The 15,093-nt window shown below is 46.2% G+C and overlaps 1 protein-coding gene across 1 annotated transcript in view; it reads right to left on the bottom strand.

Annotated features, from left to right (window-relative positions):
- Positions 1-227: 227 nt before the first annotated feature.
- The window catches only part of LOC146863561 (CD5 antigen-like), a 1,059,357-nt gene continuing 1,044,491 nt past the window's right edge, over positions 228-15,093 (bottom strand). The window contains exon 7 of the mRNA XM_085643023.1: positions 228-3,028. Within this exon, the coding sequence (XP_085499149.1) occupies positions 2,499-3,028 (530 nt within the window). The 3' untranslated portion in view covers positions 228-2,498. The remainder of the gene's footprint in view (positions 3,029-15,093) is intronic.

Here is a 15,093-nt window from a genome sequence, read left to right on the forward strand (position 1 = left end):
GCCACCTGTAATAGGAAAATGGCATAGCCAGTCTACAGTAACACATCACATTGCCTTCTTCTAGGACTGAAAGACACAGAAACTCTTGTCACTGAGCACTGAGAGTAGACAAAATTAGAGACCCGTTTTTATTAACTTAATTTCCTCTAATTCACATTCATTATTTGTTTATAATGAAGTGTTTATTCATTGCAACTGTTTAAAGAATACAAATTCCACATTCATTTCTGCATTCAGATCCTTTTTATTAGTGGGATGGAGACCGTGGATTTAACATGTGGTTGTGTGGAAGAAATAGAAGGAACACAATACATCCATTACCACACATAAGGACAGAGGGAGTTTCCTCAGAGCTAACATGATAAAGGAAGGCAGCCTTCCGCCTTGTTCTACTATTTTCTAACAGAAATCCACACAGACTTACAAGGTCCTCCTTACATACAGCAGGGGGTCACTTATAACCTATATTGCACTTATCCTCAAGTGACATCCCCAAACACTTATAAACTCACTTAATTATATTTATGTATTTAGCCTTTACCTATTCTAAAAGCTAGCACACCTCCTGATGCATTGCTTGTTCTGTGTAGAACGCTCAGCAGCCAATGTCTGCACTATAGACCACCCCAAAGATACACAAGCCTTAAGCACAACATAAGGACTTGCTCCAACTAGAAAAACTTTCCTCATTGCTTTAGATCCAGCTATTGTCAATCCATAACAACCAACAAAGAGAGCCAGAGGGAGGCAAAGGGAGGCAAAGAGAGTCAAACAGAGTCAGAGGGAGGCAATGGGACTCAAAGAGAGGCAAGGACAGTCAGAGGGAGACAGAGGGACACAATGGGAGGCTAGGTGAGTCAAAGAGAGCCAGAGGGAGGCAAAGGGAGTCACAGAGAGTCAGAAGGAGGCAAGGAGAGTCAAAGAGAGCCAGGGAGAATCAAAGAGAGTCAGAAGGAGGCAAGGAGAGTCAAAAAGAGCCTGAGGGAGGCAAAGGGAGTCAAACAGAGTCAGAGAAGGCAATGGGACTCAAAGAGAGGCAGAGAGAGGCAAGGACAGTCAGAGGGAGACAGAGGGACACAATGGGAGGCTAGGCGAATCAAAGAGAGCCAGAGGGAGGTAAGGAGAGTCAAAGAGAGTCAGAGGGAGGCAAAGGGAGTCACAGAGAGCCAGAGAGAGGCAATGGGAGGCAAAGGGTTCACAGTGAGTCAGGGGGATGCATAGAGAGTCAGAGAGAGCCAGAGAGAATCAAAGAGAGTCAGAGGGATGCATGGAGAGTCAGAAAGAGCCAGAGGATGCAAAGGGTGGAAAAGAGAGTCAGGGAGGAAAACAAACTCATAAGGAGGGAAAGGAAGGCTAGGAGATTCAAAGAGAGTCAGAAGAGGCAAAGGGAGTCAAAAAGAGTCAGAGAGAGCTAAGGAGAGTCGGAGAGAGCAAGAGGAAGTAGAAGAGAGTCAGAAGGAGGCAAGCAAAGAGAGTGAAAGAGAGCCAGAGGGAGGCAAAGGGATGAAAAGAGAGTCAGGAAGGTAAATAAACTCAGAAGGAGGGGAAGGAAGGCTAGGACAATGAGAGCCAGAGGAGGTAATAGGAGTCAAAGAGAGGCAGAGGGAGACAAGAAGAGTCAAACAGAGTCAGAGGGAGGCAAGTAGAGTCAAACAGAGTGAGGGAAGCAAAGATCCCCAGAAGGAGGGAAAGGTATGCAAACAGAAGCAGAGGGGCACAGAGAGGCAAAGAGAGTCAAATTAGGCAAAGGAAGTCAAGGAGAGTCAGCGAGAGCAAAAGGGATTAAAAAAGAGTCAGAAGGACGCAAAGGGAGGAAAAGAGAGTCAGGAAGGTAAAGAAACTCTGAAGGGGGAATGAAAGCTTGGATAGTCAAAGAGAGCCAGAGGAGGCAAAGAGAGTCAGGCAGAGTCAGAGGGAGGCAAGGAGAGTCAAACAGAGTCAGATGGAGGCAAAGGGAGTCACAGAGAGTCAGAGGGAGGCAAGGAGAGTCACAGAGAGCAACACGAGTCAAAGAGAGTCATAAGGAGGCAAGGAGAGTCAGAAGGGAGACTAGTAGAGTCCAAGAGAGTCAGCGGGAGACAAAGAGCCTCAGAGGGAGGCAAGGAGAGTCAGAGGGAGGCAGAGAAAGTCAGAGGGAGGCAAGGAAAGTCAAAGAGAGAAGAGGGAGGCAAAGAGAGCCAGAGGACGCAATCAGAGTTAGACGGGAAGCTAGAGAGAGTTAAGGAGAGCCAGAGGGAGGCACAGAGAGTCATAGGGAGTCAAAGAGAGTCAGACAGAAAGCTAGGAGAGTAAAAGTGAGCCAGAGGGAGGCAAAGAGAGTCAGAGGGAAGCAGAGAGTGTAGGATGGAGGTGTAGGGATGCATCAAACCTGTTTATATTTCTACTTGCTACTGAAGCAGCTCCTTTAAAATGTATTGCATCACCATCCCTGTAATATTGCCAAATTATTATCAGCTGTATTAGGCAGACATATTTGTACAATCCTATCTCCTAATTGCCTAATTCAGTGTGATAGTTGATTTTCTGTAAAGACACACACAAGGAAACACTTTCTCAGTGAAGGTGATGGTGTATGTGTAGAGGTGCTGCTGAGTCTTAGCATCATAAAATGACAGAAGCCCCTCCTCATAGTCCAGGGAAACCCCAAACTTTCTTATTGCCATAATTTCTTTCGGTGTTAGTGGTGGACTTGGCTTCACATTCCAATGAGTCCCAGAATGTGCAAAGTACCAGATATCCTTCTCAGGGGCCCATATGTCACTGAAGACCTTTTGTGTAGCAGACGGAAGAGCGATTCCGAAAGCCATGGAGAATATATAATAGCCCACGGGTATTCTTGGAGGCAGGGTTACCTCCCAGTAGTGAAGTCCTGACGTGAAGCTCTGTGATGTCAGGACACATTGGGAATGTAGAAACCTCTTGTCATTGATAGTAACTTCTTTCAGCTTATGAAGGAGCGTGACACTCTTTCTATCTTCAGAGATGCCGAGGGAAGAGTGTGCTGTCTCTGGATCAAAGGAGAGAGACTCTAGAAAGAGAAGAAGGGGGTTAAACGGTCTTGAATTTGAACTTTACAAGCACCACCAGCAGACAAGTAGACACAAACGCATAAACACTGCAGATACATAAATTGGAGGGTTCACTAACTGTAATCCTCCCACCAGAAGAGAAGTGAAGACTTTTGAACTTTGAGATGCACATGTGCTGAAGACCACTGTAGAGGTCCTTTAGAAGGGACTCCCTCTCTTCTAGCTGCACCCATTCACCAAGAGACTGGGTGGGAATTTTGATGCAGCCAGAACTTTCCTCCCCACTCAAACCACTCTTTGTGGTATATACCTCAGTGTAAATATATCTCTCTGGAAGTGACATGGTGTTTGTTCTAGATGAGGACCATCCCTCATTGCTGCTTTAAGAGGCTTGTTGAATGGACCAATCTTAGCTTGGTCTCTGAAGGCTACCTTCATGAAGAGTCCACTTCTGTGTTTTATCAACTACATCACTAAAAATGTATTTATTTTGTTTATAGGGCTCATAAACACTCATCCATTGCACTCGATAACAACATCTATTTATTAAACGTTATAAGAAACAAGCAAAAAAGCATTAAGCATTACATATTGGACTGACAGACAAATATATGTAAAAATATCAAGAAATCCATGATGTACAACATTTGAATTAACAGGGTCAACAGTAGGGTTGGGTGTAACTCGTGTAATTGCCTCTAGCCTAATTAGATGTAAATACCAGGACATTACATGTAATTATGGGGAGGATTAATAGAAAATGGGTTGTTGGTTGACTGGAGTATGAACCTTAATCAAACAGAAACCACACTCCTAGTCAGGTTAAGTGTCGGGCAAAGCCTAAATTAACTGTGCTTACCGTCTGGTAGCTTGGCACACATCAATCAGGCTTAACTTAGAGACAGAGTGTAAACTGTGATTTTAAATTGTGATTATAGAGACACCAGATTTGGGATTTGAATCTCTTCCTAATTTGAAATTACACTTACTAAATATAATATGGTAATCCTAATGTTATCCTATGGGAGATATGAGCCTTGCTGTAGTGAAACATTACTTTGAGAGTTTTTCACTACCAGAACATGTAAAACTTAAAAGTACATCTGCTGCCTTTTAAATACATTGCACCCTGCCCTCGGGGGTGTCCAGGGCCTACCCTAGGTATGATTTATATGTGAAAAATAAGAAGGTTTGGACCTGGCAAGAGGTATATTTTGCCAGGTCAAGCAAAAAAACAAGGAAAAGACATATCGCATAAAGGAGCAAGGTTTAAGGAAAGATAAAGGAGCAAGGATCAAGGAAACAATAAAGCAAAGAAGAAGCACACAATCCTCTGGCATCCCGTCCTTGCCCTTCACCCAGGCTTTACTTTCATCTCGGGCCAGCTTTTGCAAAGGGTGCCTCTGCGGCAGTAACCGACCGGGCTCCCAGGCAGGTTTAAGGCAGGTCTCAGGTGGGTCCCTGCAAGGCACCAGCCAGCACCCACGCTTCAAGCCTCACCCGGGTTGAGCCAACCACACCCGCCAAGAGATCAGGGAAAGCCAGAGGCAGAGAAAAAAACCGCAAGGTAGGCCTAAGAGGGAAAAAGTGGGACCACAAGGCATGGACCACGCCAACAAGTCACCAGGGTCAGAGCCAGCGATTTACCTAGTGACAGTTAAAACCAAAAATGGAGACCCGTCCATGTCCACAACCATCATAGCCACCGTGGACAGACACAGCCAAAGAAGGAGCCAAAGAAGGAGAGCCGTCCACACTCACTGCGTACTGCACAGGTGCCAAAGCTAGCAAGCGGGCACTGATCACAGGGTTTTTTAAAGTATGCCGTAGACTTTTTCCCGTGAGCCACAAGAACCACACAGGCCATAGGGACTCCAAGAAAAATAATAACAACACAACCCCCCCCAAGTGAAGGCCCTGAGGTCCTCTCCCACAGTAGTTGTAACAATAAAAACAAAGAAATCCAGGGTACGGAATCAAACAATCTCCTCTCCCTCATTAGAGTATACCTAAGCTTGCAATCAACCAATCAAGATTTACCAATACCTAAGGCCCTAAACTCACCTGCTATTTCCCAAAGGCACCACCATCAGCTTGTCGAGGCTCTAGTCCATATCCAGCCGGACCCGAGCTGGGATCTACTAATGAGCCAAATGTCCCCTCTAGTAAAACAGCAACCGCAAATGACAACCCAAAAAACTGAGGAAGACCCAACGCTTCTGCTATACAATATCCTAAGTCCATTCGCACCACCCTTTTCTCCATTCTCACTGGCAGCCCTACAATCACCGGAACAACCTGGGTCCGCCATACCTGCGCACAAGACTGCAACACCTTTGCCCTATCACTTGAATTACACAAAAAGTTACAGCCAACGGACCAGGAATCACCTCAATACAAACTAAGCAGGTGCTCGCTACACGAAGCTAAAGAGCCCAGACCAGCCCCGGCGACTGCAGCCAGTGCGTTACATAAAAATGAACAATCAAGTAAGATCAAGAACCAATCAGACCAATCGGACCAATTAGACCGATCCCAGATGAAAGTATCGTTCGGCTCTCCAACACCCTCCAAATGGCTCCACCTGCTAAATACCATGGAAACTATCGGAAATCCAATGACATATCAGGCTGACATGGTAGACTACCAATCGAGCTCTTAAACATCTTAGCCATCCACGTTCAGGGAATAGAACAAAAGTTGCATGCTCTCAAAATCATGATTGCAAAGGTCAAGCAAGACGGGACAATACAAACCACATATGTCACTGCCCCCAAATAATTGACAAACTATCAGCGGTACCAACCTTAATGTCAGAGCTGTTGGGGGCAGTTAGGGATCCCCCCAAAAAAGTCCAAACTGGCAAAAACCCATGACCATGAGGTACTTAGGGGAGAAGGTCGGGCGAGCCCTATTCTAAGAGATAAGGAGACTTACCAGGCTTCTGAGCGTGCAATCTCACCCATTTTTTATGCCTCAAGGGAGCCTGAGCAACTGAGCGACTGTTCTCAAGCAGAAGCACCAGACGCGTCACTCAACCACCACTATCCACAACTGATGGCAGATGTGAGCCCCAAACAGACACATTCGATAACTTCCCTCATGAAGAGGGAAAGAAAACGCCTGAGGAAAGCAAGGAAAAGTTAATCAAACAAACAAGAGTCAAACGCACCGTCGCACTGACATAAAAATTGAGAAAGATAACTTTGAACAAAGTAACAGGAATGCTGTCTGTATTATGGACCACTCCATTTCACTCACAAAAGAGGCTGCCGCCTCAAGAAGCCCCAAACAACAAAAAAGTGTAGCCTCACCAACAAGGAATATACAGCATATTAAATCCTTTGGAAGGGCGGGAACCAAACAAATTAACCACTCAGGTCTCCCAAAAAACAAACATCATAGTAACCCCCTGGGATAAATTGAACATTAGCTAGCGAACTCAGCCCGCAGGAGGCTGACATCAACAGGCTAGCTGTCTCTGAGGAGATCAATAAACAAAAGAAGCGCCAGTGCTGCACTTTTTTTCAAGCTCAATCACAGTGTATCGAATGAAACAATAACACAGCCAACCACTGTTTCAGTTGGATTTAATCCAAAAAAGCTTTTCACAAACTACATTAGTTCTCTATCAAAAAAAATCCTTATCCATAAATACAAACCGACATCTTTAAGCTAAAATGAGCCACCTTTTATTTCTTCTCACACGCACCACACCAAATATTGATTGGAATCTCTCTGCATTCTTCATAACCCATTCATTCTAACAGTGCCCCCATTCACATCTTTCAATCATCCCACATTTTCTCACTGCACGCTCCACTCACTAACCAATCACACTATATACACAACATTTATATCATATTAACATATCAAATGTTGAATACAAAGATTGAACAAAAAGGCCATCAAAAACATCAATTTATCCCAAATGAGAAAAATATCCACCATTTGTTTTTTGTTTTTTTATATATAGATTGGCCTAAGGCAACAAGGTCTACGCGTTTCGACTCCCTCCTCTTGCAGGGATTCTCATCAGGACCAGAGTCGCTGAAAAGACATAAACATAACTTTGTCTTACTAAGTGACCGCAAAACACCTGAACTGCAGCCGCAGCTCATGCGCTGGAATCTTTACCTGCATCAAAATGCTTACAAAGGCACTACTGGTGATTCACAAGAACACTTGACCGAAAAACATAATTATAATAACGTCAACAAAACCTCTCTCACAGGAATTAACTAAGTCACAGTCATGTCAGATGGACTTTTAAGAGTCTTGCTTGGAACCACTAAAGGGGGTGCAGAACCGATTCTTTGTGTTAAATGATTATATCTGCAACGATATAAAGGCTTGTTTTAGCATAAGCTCAGAGCACTAGTGGAAGGGATTCGTAATAGCTTAGAGACATAAAACTATAAAATACCTTTTGTAATGATCTGTCTTCCTCGATAGAACTTGATTTAAGACCACGGAGCAAGCTCGCCTCAAAAGTCTGGGGGGAGAGAGAGACGCCGATATTTATATTTAATGGCGAGTTTGTTTGCCTTACTATTTGCTTGCTACATGACCGCTGGAGTGAAGAATGTTGCCCGGCTGTTTGGTTTAGTGCGAACATGGCCGGCATTCTATTTACGTGAGGCGCGTCATGAACGTGACTAGGCCTGGGCCAAAATTCCGTTCCGTTCGCGGAAATTGCGATATTTTGGCATTTTCGCATTCCGCGGAAAGCGCGAAAATGTCAAAATTTCCGCATTCCGCAGCTTAGCGATAATTTCTTTCTTGCTCGCGCTGTAAAATAATACATTCTCGCACGCGCGCGATCGCCTTACCTGAATCCCTGCGTTCTCCGACAAGTTTTCTTGACCCGGTCGCGTTCTCCACGAGATGTTGGATTTTGGTAGCCATTTTGCGCTGTCTCGAGAGAGTAATTTTCACGCGATCACGTCATTTGTCGCGCGATCACGTCTTTCTTCTCGCGATCATGCACCGCGCAAGTATGAGAAGACTGAGATCTCGAACATGTCATTCTACATCGCGAGCCAGAGGATGAGGACGCGGGCACGTGAAATCGAACGCGAACAGGAGAAAGAGACCGCGAACACGTCATATCCAACGCGATAGGGACAAAGAAGAGAACACGATCATGTCGTTCTCGACACGCCGGCGGAAGTAATGTGAAGCTCGAGAACTCAACAACGTAAAATTTACAATTTAGAGAGGAAAAGAACTCCTTACATTGACATTTGGCTTTCCTTTTTTGTGCAAGGAGTCATTTTTTTACAAGGTGGAGAGAGGGAGGAAGTGACACAGAATCTCCAACTTCCTGTTCCTGTCCAGCAGGCTCCTCCCAGTGCTTTGTCCATCTCCTGCTCATTCTGCCTTTGGATTTGGAGCTGGAAAGATCACTCTTTTTGTCTGCTGCATCATTGCAATTGGATTTCAGGATTTTTGGAATAGGATATTTTACAAGTAAGTGGTTGTTGTGTTTGATTGTGGGCATTGCAGTTGTTGTGTAACTACAATTTATTTTTGATAATTAATTATTTATCATCATTCCTTTTTTTTTTCTTTAATTTTGTGGGTTGTAGTAGTAGGCCCGAGCTAGCCATGGGCATGGCCTCATGGGGGTGTGTGTGCATGATGAAGCAACTGTTCCTTTTGTTTTTTGAATATATTTCATTTTCAAGCACATTTAGGGCATGGATGGCATTGGATTGAGTTGGGGAAGTGTGTTTTTTGGGGTGGCCTTTGTGATGTTGTTGGGCCTGGCCATGTGGCTGGTGGCCATTTTGAGGCCTAGGCCTGCTAGCTTGCCTGGCCTTGTCTGCCAACAGGCCTGCTTTCATCCACTAGGACCAGAGCAGGTAGCCACAGCTTTAGTAATCTACTGTTTGCTGTGTGCTCTGTTGAATTTAGACATCATTTAGGGCATGGATGGCATTGGATTGAGTTGGGGAAGTGTGTTTTTTGGGGTGGCCTTGCTGATGTTGTTGGGCCTGGCCATGTGGCTGGTGGCCATTTTGAGGCCTAGGCCTGCAAGCTTGCCTGGCCTTGTCTGCCAACAGGCCTGCTTTCATCCACTAGGACCAGAGCATGTAGCCACAGCTTTAGTAATCTACTGTTTTCTGTGTGCTCTGTTGAATTTAGACATCATTTAGGGCATGGATGGCATTGGATTGAGTTGGAGACATGTGTTTTTTTGGGGTGGCCTTGCTGATGTTGTTGGGCCTGGCCATGTGGCTGGTGGCCATTTTGAGGCCTAGGCCTGCAAGCTTGCCTGGCCTTGTCTGCCAACAGGCCTGCTTTCATCCACTAGGACCAGAGCAGGTAGCCACAGCTTTAGTAATCTACTGTTTTCTGTGTGCTCTGTTGAATTTAGACATCATTTAGGGCATGGATGGCATTGGATTGAGTTGGGGAAGTGTGTTTTTTGGGGTGGCCTTGCTGATGTTGTTGGGCCTGGCCATGTGGCTGGTGGCCATTTTGAGGCCTAGGCCTGCAAGCTTGCCTGGCCTTGTCTGGCAACAGGCCTGCTTTCATCCACTAGGACCAGAGCAGGTTGCCACAGCTTTAGTAATCTACTGTTTTCTGTGTGCTCTGTTGAATTTAGACATCATTTAGGGCATGGATGGCATTGGATTGAGTTGGGGAAGTGTGTTTTTTGGGGTGGCCTTGCTGATGTTGTTGGGCCTGGCCATGTGGCTGGTGGCCATTTTGAGGCCTAGGCCTGCAAGCTTGCCTGGCCTTGTCTGCCAACAGGCCTGCTTTCATCCACTAGGACCAGAGAAGGTAGCCACAGCTTTAGTAATCTACTGTTTTCTGTGTGCTCTGTTGAATTTAGACATCATTTAGGGCATGGATGGCATTGGATTGAGTTGGGGAAGTGTGTTTTTTGGGGTGGCCTTGCTGATGTTGTTGGGCCTGGCCATGTGGCTGGTGGCCATTTTGAGGCCTAGGCCTGCAAGCTTGCCTGGACTTGTCTGGCAACAGGCCTGCTTTCATCCACTAGGACCAGAGCAGGTTGCCACAGCTTTAGTAATCTACTGTTTTCTGTGTGCTCTGTTGAATTTAGACATCATTTAGGGCATGGATGGCATTGGATTGAGTTGGGGAAGTGTGTTTTTTGGGGTGGCCTTGCTGATGTTGTTGGGCCTGGCCATGTGGCTGGTGGCCATTTTGAGGCCTAGGCCTGCAAGCTTGCCTGGCCTTGTCTGCCAACAGGCCTGCTTTCATCCACTAGGACCAGAGCAGGTAGCCACAGCTTTAGTAATCTACTGTTTTCTGTGTGCTCTGTTGAATTTAGACATCATTTAGGGCATGGATGGCATTGGATTGAGTTGGGGAAGTGTGTTTTTTGGGGTGGCCTTGCTGATGTTGTTGGGCCTGGCCATGTGGCTGGTGGCCATTTTGAGGCCTAGGCCTGCAAGCTTGCCTGGCCTTGTCTGCCAACAGGCCTGCTTTCATCCACTAGGACCAGAGCAGGTAGCCACAGCTTTAGTAATCTACTGTTTTCTGTGTGCTCTGTTGAATTTAGACATCATTTAAGGCATGGATGGCATTGGATTGAGTTGGGGAAGTGTGTTTTTTGGGGTGGCCTTGCAGATGTTGTTGGGCCTGGCCATGTGGCTGGTGGCCATTTTGAGGCCTAGGCCTGCAAGCTTGCCTGGCCTTGTCTGCCAACAGGCCTGCTTTCATCCACTAGGACCAGAGCAGGTAGCCACAGCTTTAGTAATCTACTGTTTTCTGTGTGGTCTGTTGAATTTAGACATCATTTAGGGCATGGATGGCATTGGATTGAGTTGGGGACATGTGTTTTTTTGGGGTGGGCTTTCTGATGTTGGTTGTCTTAAAGACATGCTTTTGTTGTGTGTGTCTGGTGAGTGTTGGTGTGCGATGCATGCTCCCTGCAGACCTTTTTGGGGCCTGTGAATGTTCGAATCTGCATTTTGTTGCATTAAAAAGGCAGAGCAGTGTGCTTCAGCATGCATCCTTTACTTGACTTTCATAGGCCTTTTGTCAGCTCCTGGTGTTTCCCAGGCCCCCTGCTTGTTAGTGATTTGTGAGTGTCCATGTGGCTGGTGGCCTTTTTTTGTGTTGGGAGTTATTAGTGTCCTGCTTTTGCCATATAGGCCTGCATGGTTTTCCTATTGGCTTACTGCTTTCATCCATCCACCCCCTTTGCCAGCAGCAGCTCCGTGGATGCTGAGATGCTCAAATAATGCAATGGTCCACCCCACTTCCATTAGTTTTTTATTTTGTTGTTTATTATTAACTTTCCTATCCTTCCTGAGAGTGTAGTGTGTGGCTGTACACAGTACTAGTAGTATAACATAGCTCTAGTTAAAAAAAATAGTCATAAATGGCTAGACTATCTTTTGTTTGCACTAGTACAGTACTAAGTAACTGAACCACAAAAACAAATGCAACATTTCACTGATGTTCTTCTCCTGTCTTCTTTGCTTTTAGGTGCACAAAAGACAGAGTAGGAGGTGTCATCGGCATCACCTGGCTACCCGTTGTACTGCCAGCCAGACAGAAGTCCTGCTGCGCATCACGCCCACGTGTGACCAGAACTTGTGCATCTGCCTCCTGCCTGACATCTGAAGAAGATGGCCCCAAATAAAGGTACCAGGTCCAGTACCAAGAAAGTTGCCGGTGAGAAGAAGGAACAGAAAAAGGAAGTGCCATTAACCACGACTGGTGGTGTGCCGGCCAATGTTTTTTTTGGCACCAAAGCGTTGTCCGGGAACCAAGCTGGGAGCAGCACAGCGGTCTAACCCCACCAACCTAGGCCCAGGGGCTTTAGTGTCGCAGAGGTAGCCAGTCTACTAACGAGCAGCGATGTTGAAGAAATGTCATTACCGCAAAGTAGTACACAATCAAGTTCAACGCAGGGGCAAACTCAGCAGATCAGTGTCAAGCCGCCGCAACCAGAACAGCAGCAGCCGCCGCAACCAGAACAGCAGCAGCCGCCGCAACCAGAACAGCAGCAGCCGTCGCAACCAGAACAGCAGCAGCCGCCGCAACCAGAACAGCAGCAGCCGCTGCAACAGCCCACCATAGTAGTTGTTGCTCCTGACGTAGGGGCATTTCAGGAAATCGAGCTTCCTGCAGACAAAGTGGAGCGAAGTCAAACCACTGTTTCAGAAGATCAATTGTCTTCCAGACCACCAGCAAGGAAAAGGAGGCTTAGTCCATCATCTTCTTCTTCAAGCCCCGCTTCTGATGATCGTGATGACACTTGGGTCCCACCAGCTCGGTCTGAGAGTGAAGTACGCCACAAGACATTGCTTCTGAAAAGGAAGGTCCCAGAAAAACTTAGAGTTATGGAGGTAGATGTAGAAGAGGGGGGTGATGATGTTGATGAAGACGAGCCAGTCATCACCCACATTACTCCCGCCCCAAAGGGATTGGAGACCGACATTCTCACCCTATCCAGAAAGGCTGCTACTGAGCGGGATGTAGCACGGATCTCACCAACACAGGTTCCACCACCACTACCTCCAGCTGCCATATTTTCCAAGGCCCGGCAGGGACCTACATCCAGCTCAACCATCTCAGTAGGAAGTGGTAGTAAAAGTCACAGTGTAGGTGGACAGGGTCACATATTTTCAAGCACCCCCTCAAGTTCATCTGGTGTTGAAAGTGGCACATCCAGCAGTGCCAGAAAGTTCTCCTCCCCAGTTTGGGACTTCTTTTCTGTTAGCGCCAAGGAGGAGAACGTTGCTATATGCGCAATTTGTCGGCAAGGTTTTCGGCGTGGTAAGCTTGGTACAAACTATGGTACCGGAGGACAAGCAAGTCATCTAAAAATACACCACAATATCGTGTGGGAGGATCACCTACGTAAGTTAAAAGAAAGTAGAAAAACGAAACCCTTTGAAGTTGGTCAGGAATCAGGGAGCGATATTATTGTGGTGGCAGGTGAAGAACAGGGAGGCATTTCTAGCCCTGTCTCCAGTAGTGCAGTCACTGCAGTGGTAACGCCCACATCCTCCTCAGTAACATCAGAGTGGCACCGCAGTAAGAGCCATACTCAGGCGACCGGCGAGTACCTCAATGAGACAATCTGTGTCGTTGAGCCTTAGTGGGTTAATGAAAACAGCACCACTAAGGAAAGTAAGCCAGCCTACCATTGACAGCATGTTTAGGTTGGAGGGGCAGTTCCAACGCAACCACCCAACGGCACGATTGTACAATGCGAAGCTGGCTAAAATGTTAGCGCTGGACCTTCTTCATTTTTCATTTGTGGAAGGGGTGGGTTTCCTTGAATTTGTGTCTGCCATCTGCCCGAAATGGAAAGTTCCCAGCCGGTCCTATTTCGCAAGAATTGCTGTTCCGGCACTACATCATGATGTGCTGGAATTGGTTGGTCATGGTTTGCGGCAGAGTGCTGTGCACAATATCCACCTGACAACAGACATGTGGAGCAGTTGCCAAGCCACAGATTACATGTGCATCACTGCACACTGGATCTCTTTTGTGGGGGTTAGAGATCAACTATCTGCACGAGGTGTTGTTGACACAGCTACGATTTTTGAAGGTACTCGGAAACATGCAACTGTAGCCATGTTCGCCATGGAGAAATCTCATACGGCTGAAAACATTTTAGAAGAGTTTCGCACCAAGGTTTTGGAATGGCTGCGGCCCAGAGGGCTTGGTATTGGCTTTGTTGCCACAGACAATGGCAGTAATGTACTGAAGGCCATGGAACTTGGTTCCTATTTCAGGGTTCTGTGTTTGGCACACTGCATAAACATTATAGTGCAAGACTTTCTGAAAAAAGAACCCATAGTAAGCAATTTACTGGCCATCTGCCGAAGAATATGCACTCATTTCAGCCATTCTTTTAAAGCTCGGAAGCAGCTAAGGATCATCCAACGTGAACTTAGGATGCCAGTGAAGGCACTCATCCAGGAGATGGCAACACGTTGGAACTCAACGTATTACATGCTTGATCGTCTGTACGAACAGCACAGGTCACTCAATGAATATGTCTGGTACAGAAGCAGTGATGCTAGTGTTAAAGGCATGACCCTTCAGAGGGAGCAATGGACCCTGATTCAATGCCTGACTGAGATGCTATCTCCTTTTGAGGTCTTCACACGTGAAGTCAGCAAGGAGGACTGTACAATGGGCCAAGCTATCCCATTGTTGCAAATGCTAGAGCATGAGCTGAATAATGTGTCTGAATCCTACAAAGGTGTAGAGGACAGAAGGCAAGCCCATGACTTGGTGGAGAGCTTATCCAGGCACTTATCAGAAAATGTAAGGATACAAAATAAAATTTTGTCACAAGAACATTACATTTGTGCCACAATTCTGGATCCACGTGCAAAATTAGGACTATTCCTTTCTTTTTCCGACAATGATGTTGTCCGCTACAAAAGTTGTATAGCTGAAGCAGCCATCAAGTTTGAAAACGAAGGGCTGCTAATTAAAAGCCCGTCACATCAACTCACAACAAGTACTGATACTGAAGCAGGCCATGCAGAATCAAGTGCAACTTCGTCGGCTGAGGGCAGTGCGGTTGGCTCACAATCGCAACACTCACCATCACCATCGACTACAAAAACAATAACTGGATCATTCGGCCGAGTACAATCATTATCAGATTGGTATGTAAAGATGGGCCTTAAGCACAGTGCTGATGCACAGAAAAAACAGCACAAAAGCTTACCAGCAGCAACCCTGAACATTGAGCGGATTGTCCAGGCCTATCTGGACGACCCAACCGAGGTGTACGTTGATCAAAACCCAGTGCAGTATTGGTATAGGAAAAGGTCTGATTGGCCACAGCTCAGCAGGCTGGCGATAAGCTATCTGGCTTGCCCTGTCGCAAGTGTCTCTTCCGAACGTGTTTTCAGTGCTGCTGGTTCCATTGTAACCTTGAGAAGGACCAGTCTATCTCCCAAAAACTTGGAGAGGTTAACAATGATCAAAATGAATCAGCACTTCATACCACCGAATTACACAATGCATGAATCAACAGAGGAAGATGAGGACAGTGGCTCAGGTGACGTAAGTATTGTGTCAGATGATTACCTACTACTGGAAGATC

The sequence above is a fragment of the Triturus cristatus genome, chromosome 2_2 (genome assembly GCF_964204655.1).
Source record: "Triturus cristatus chromosome 2_2, aTriCri1.1, whole genome shotgun sequence".
Classification (NCBI taxonomy): domain Eukaryota; kingdom Metazoa; phylum Chordata; class Amphibia; order Caudata; family Salamandridae; genus Triturus; species Triturus cristatus.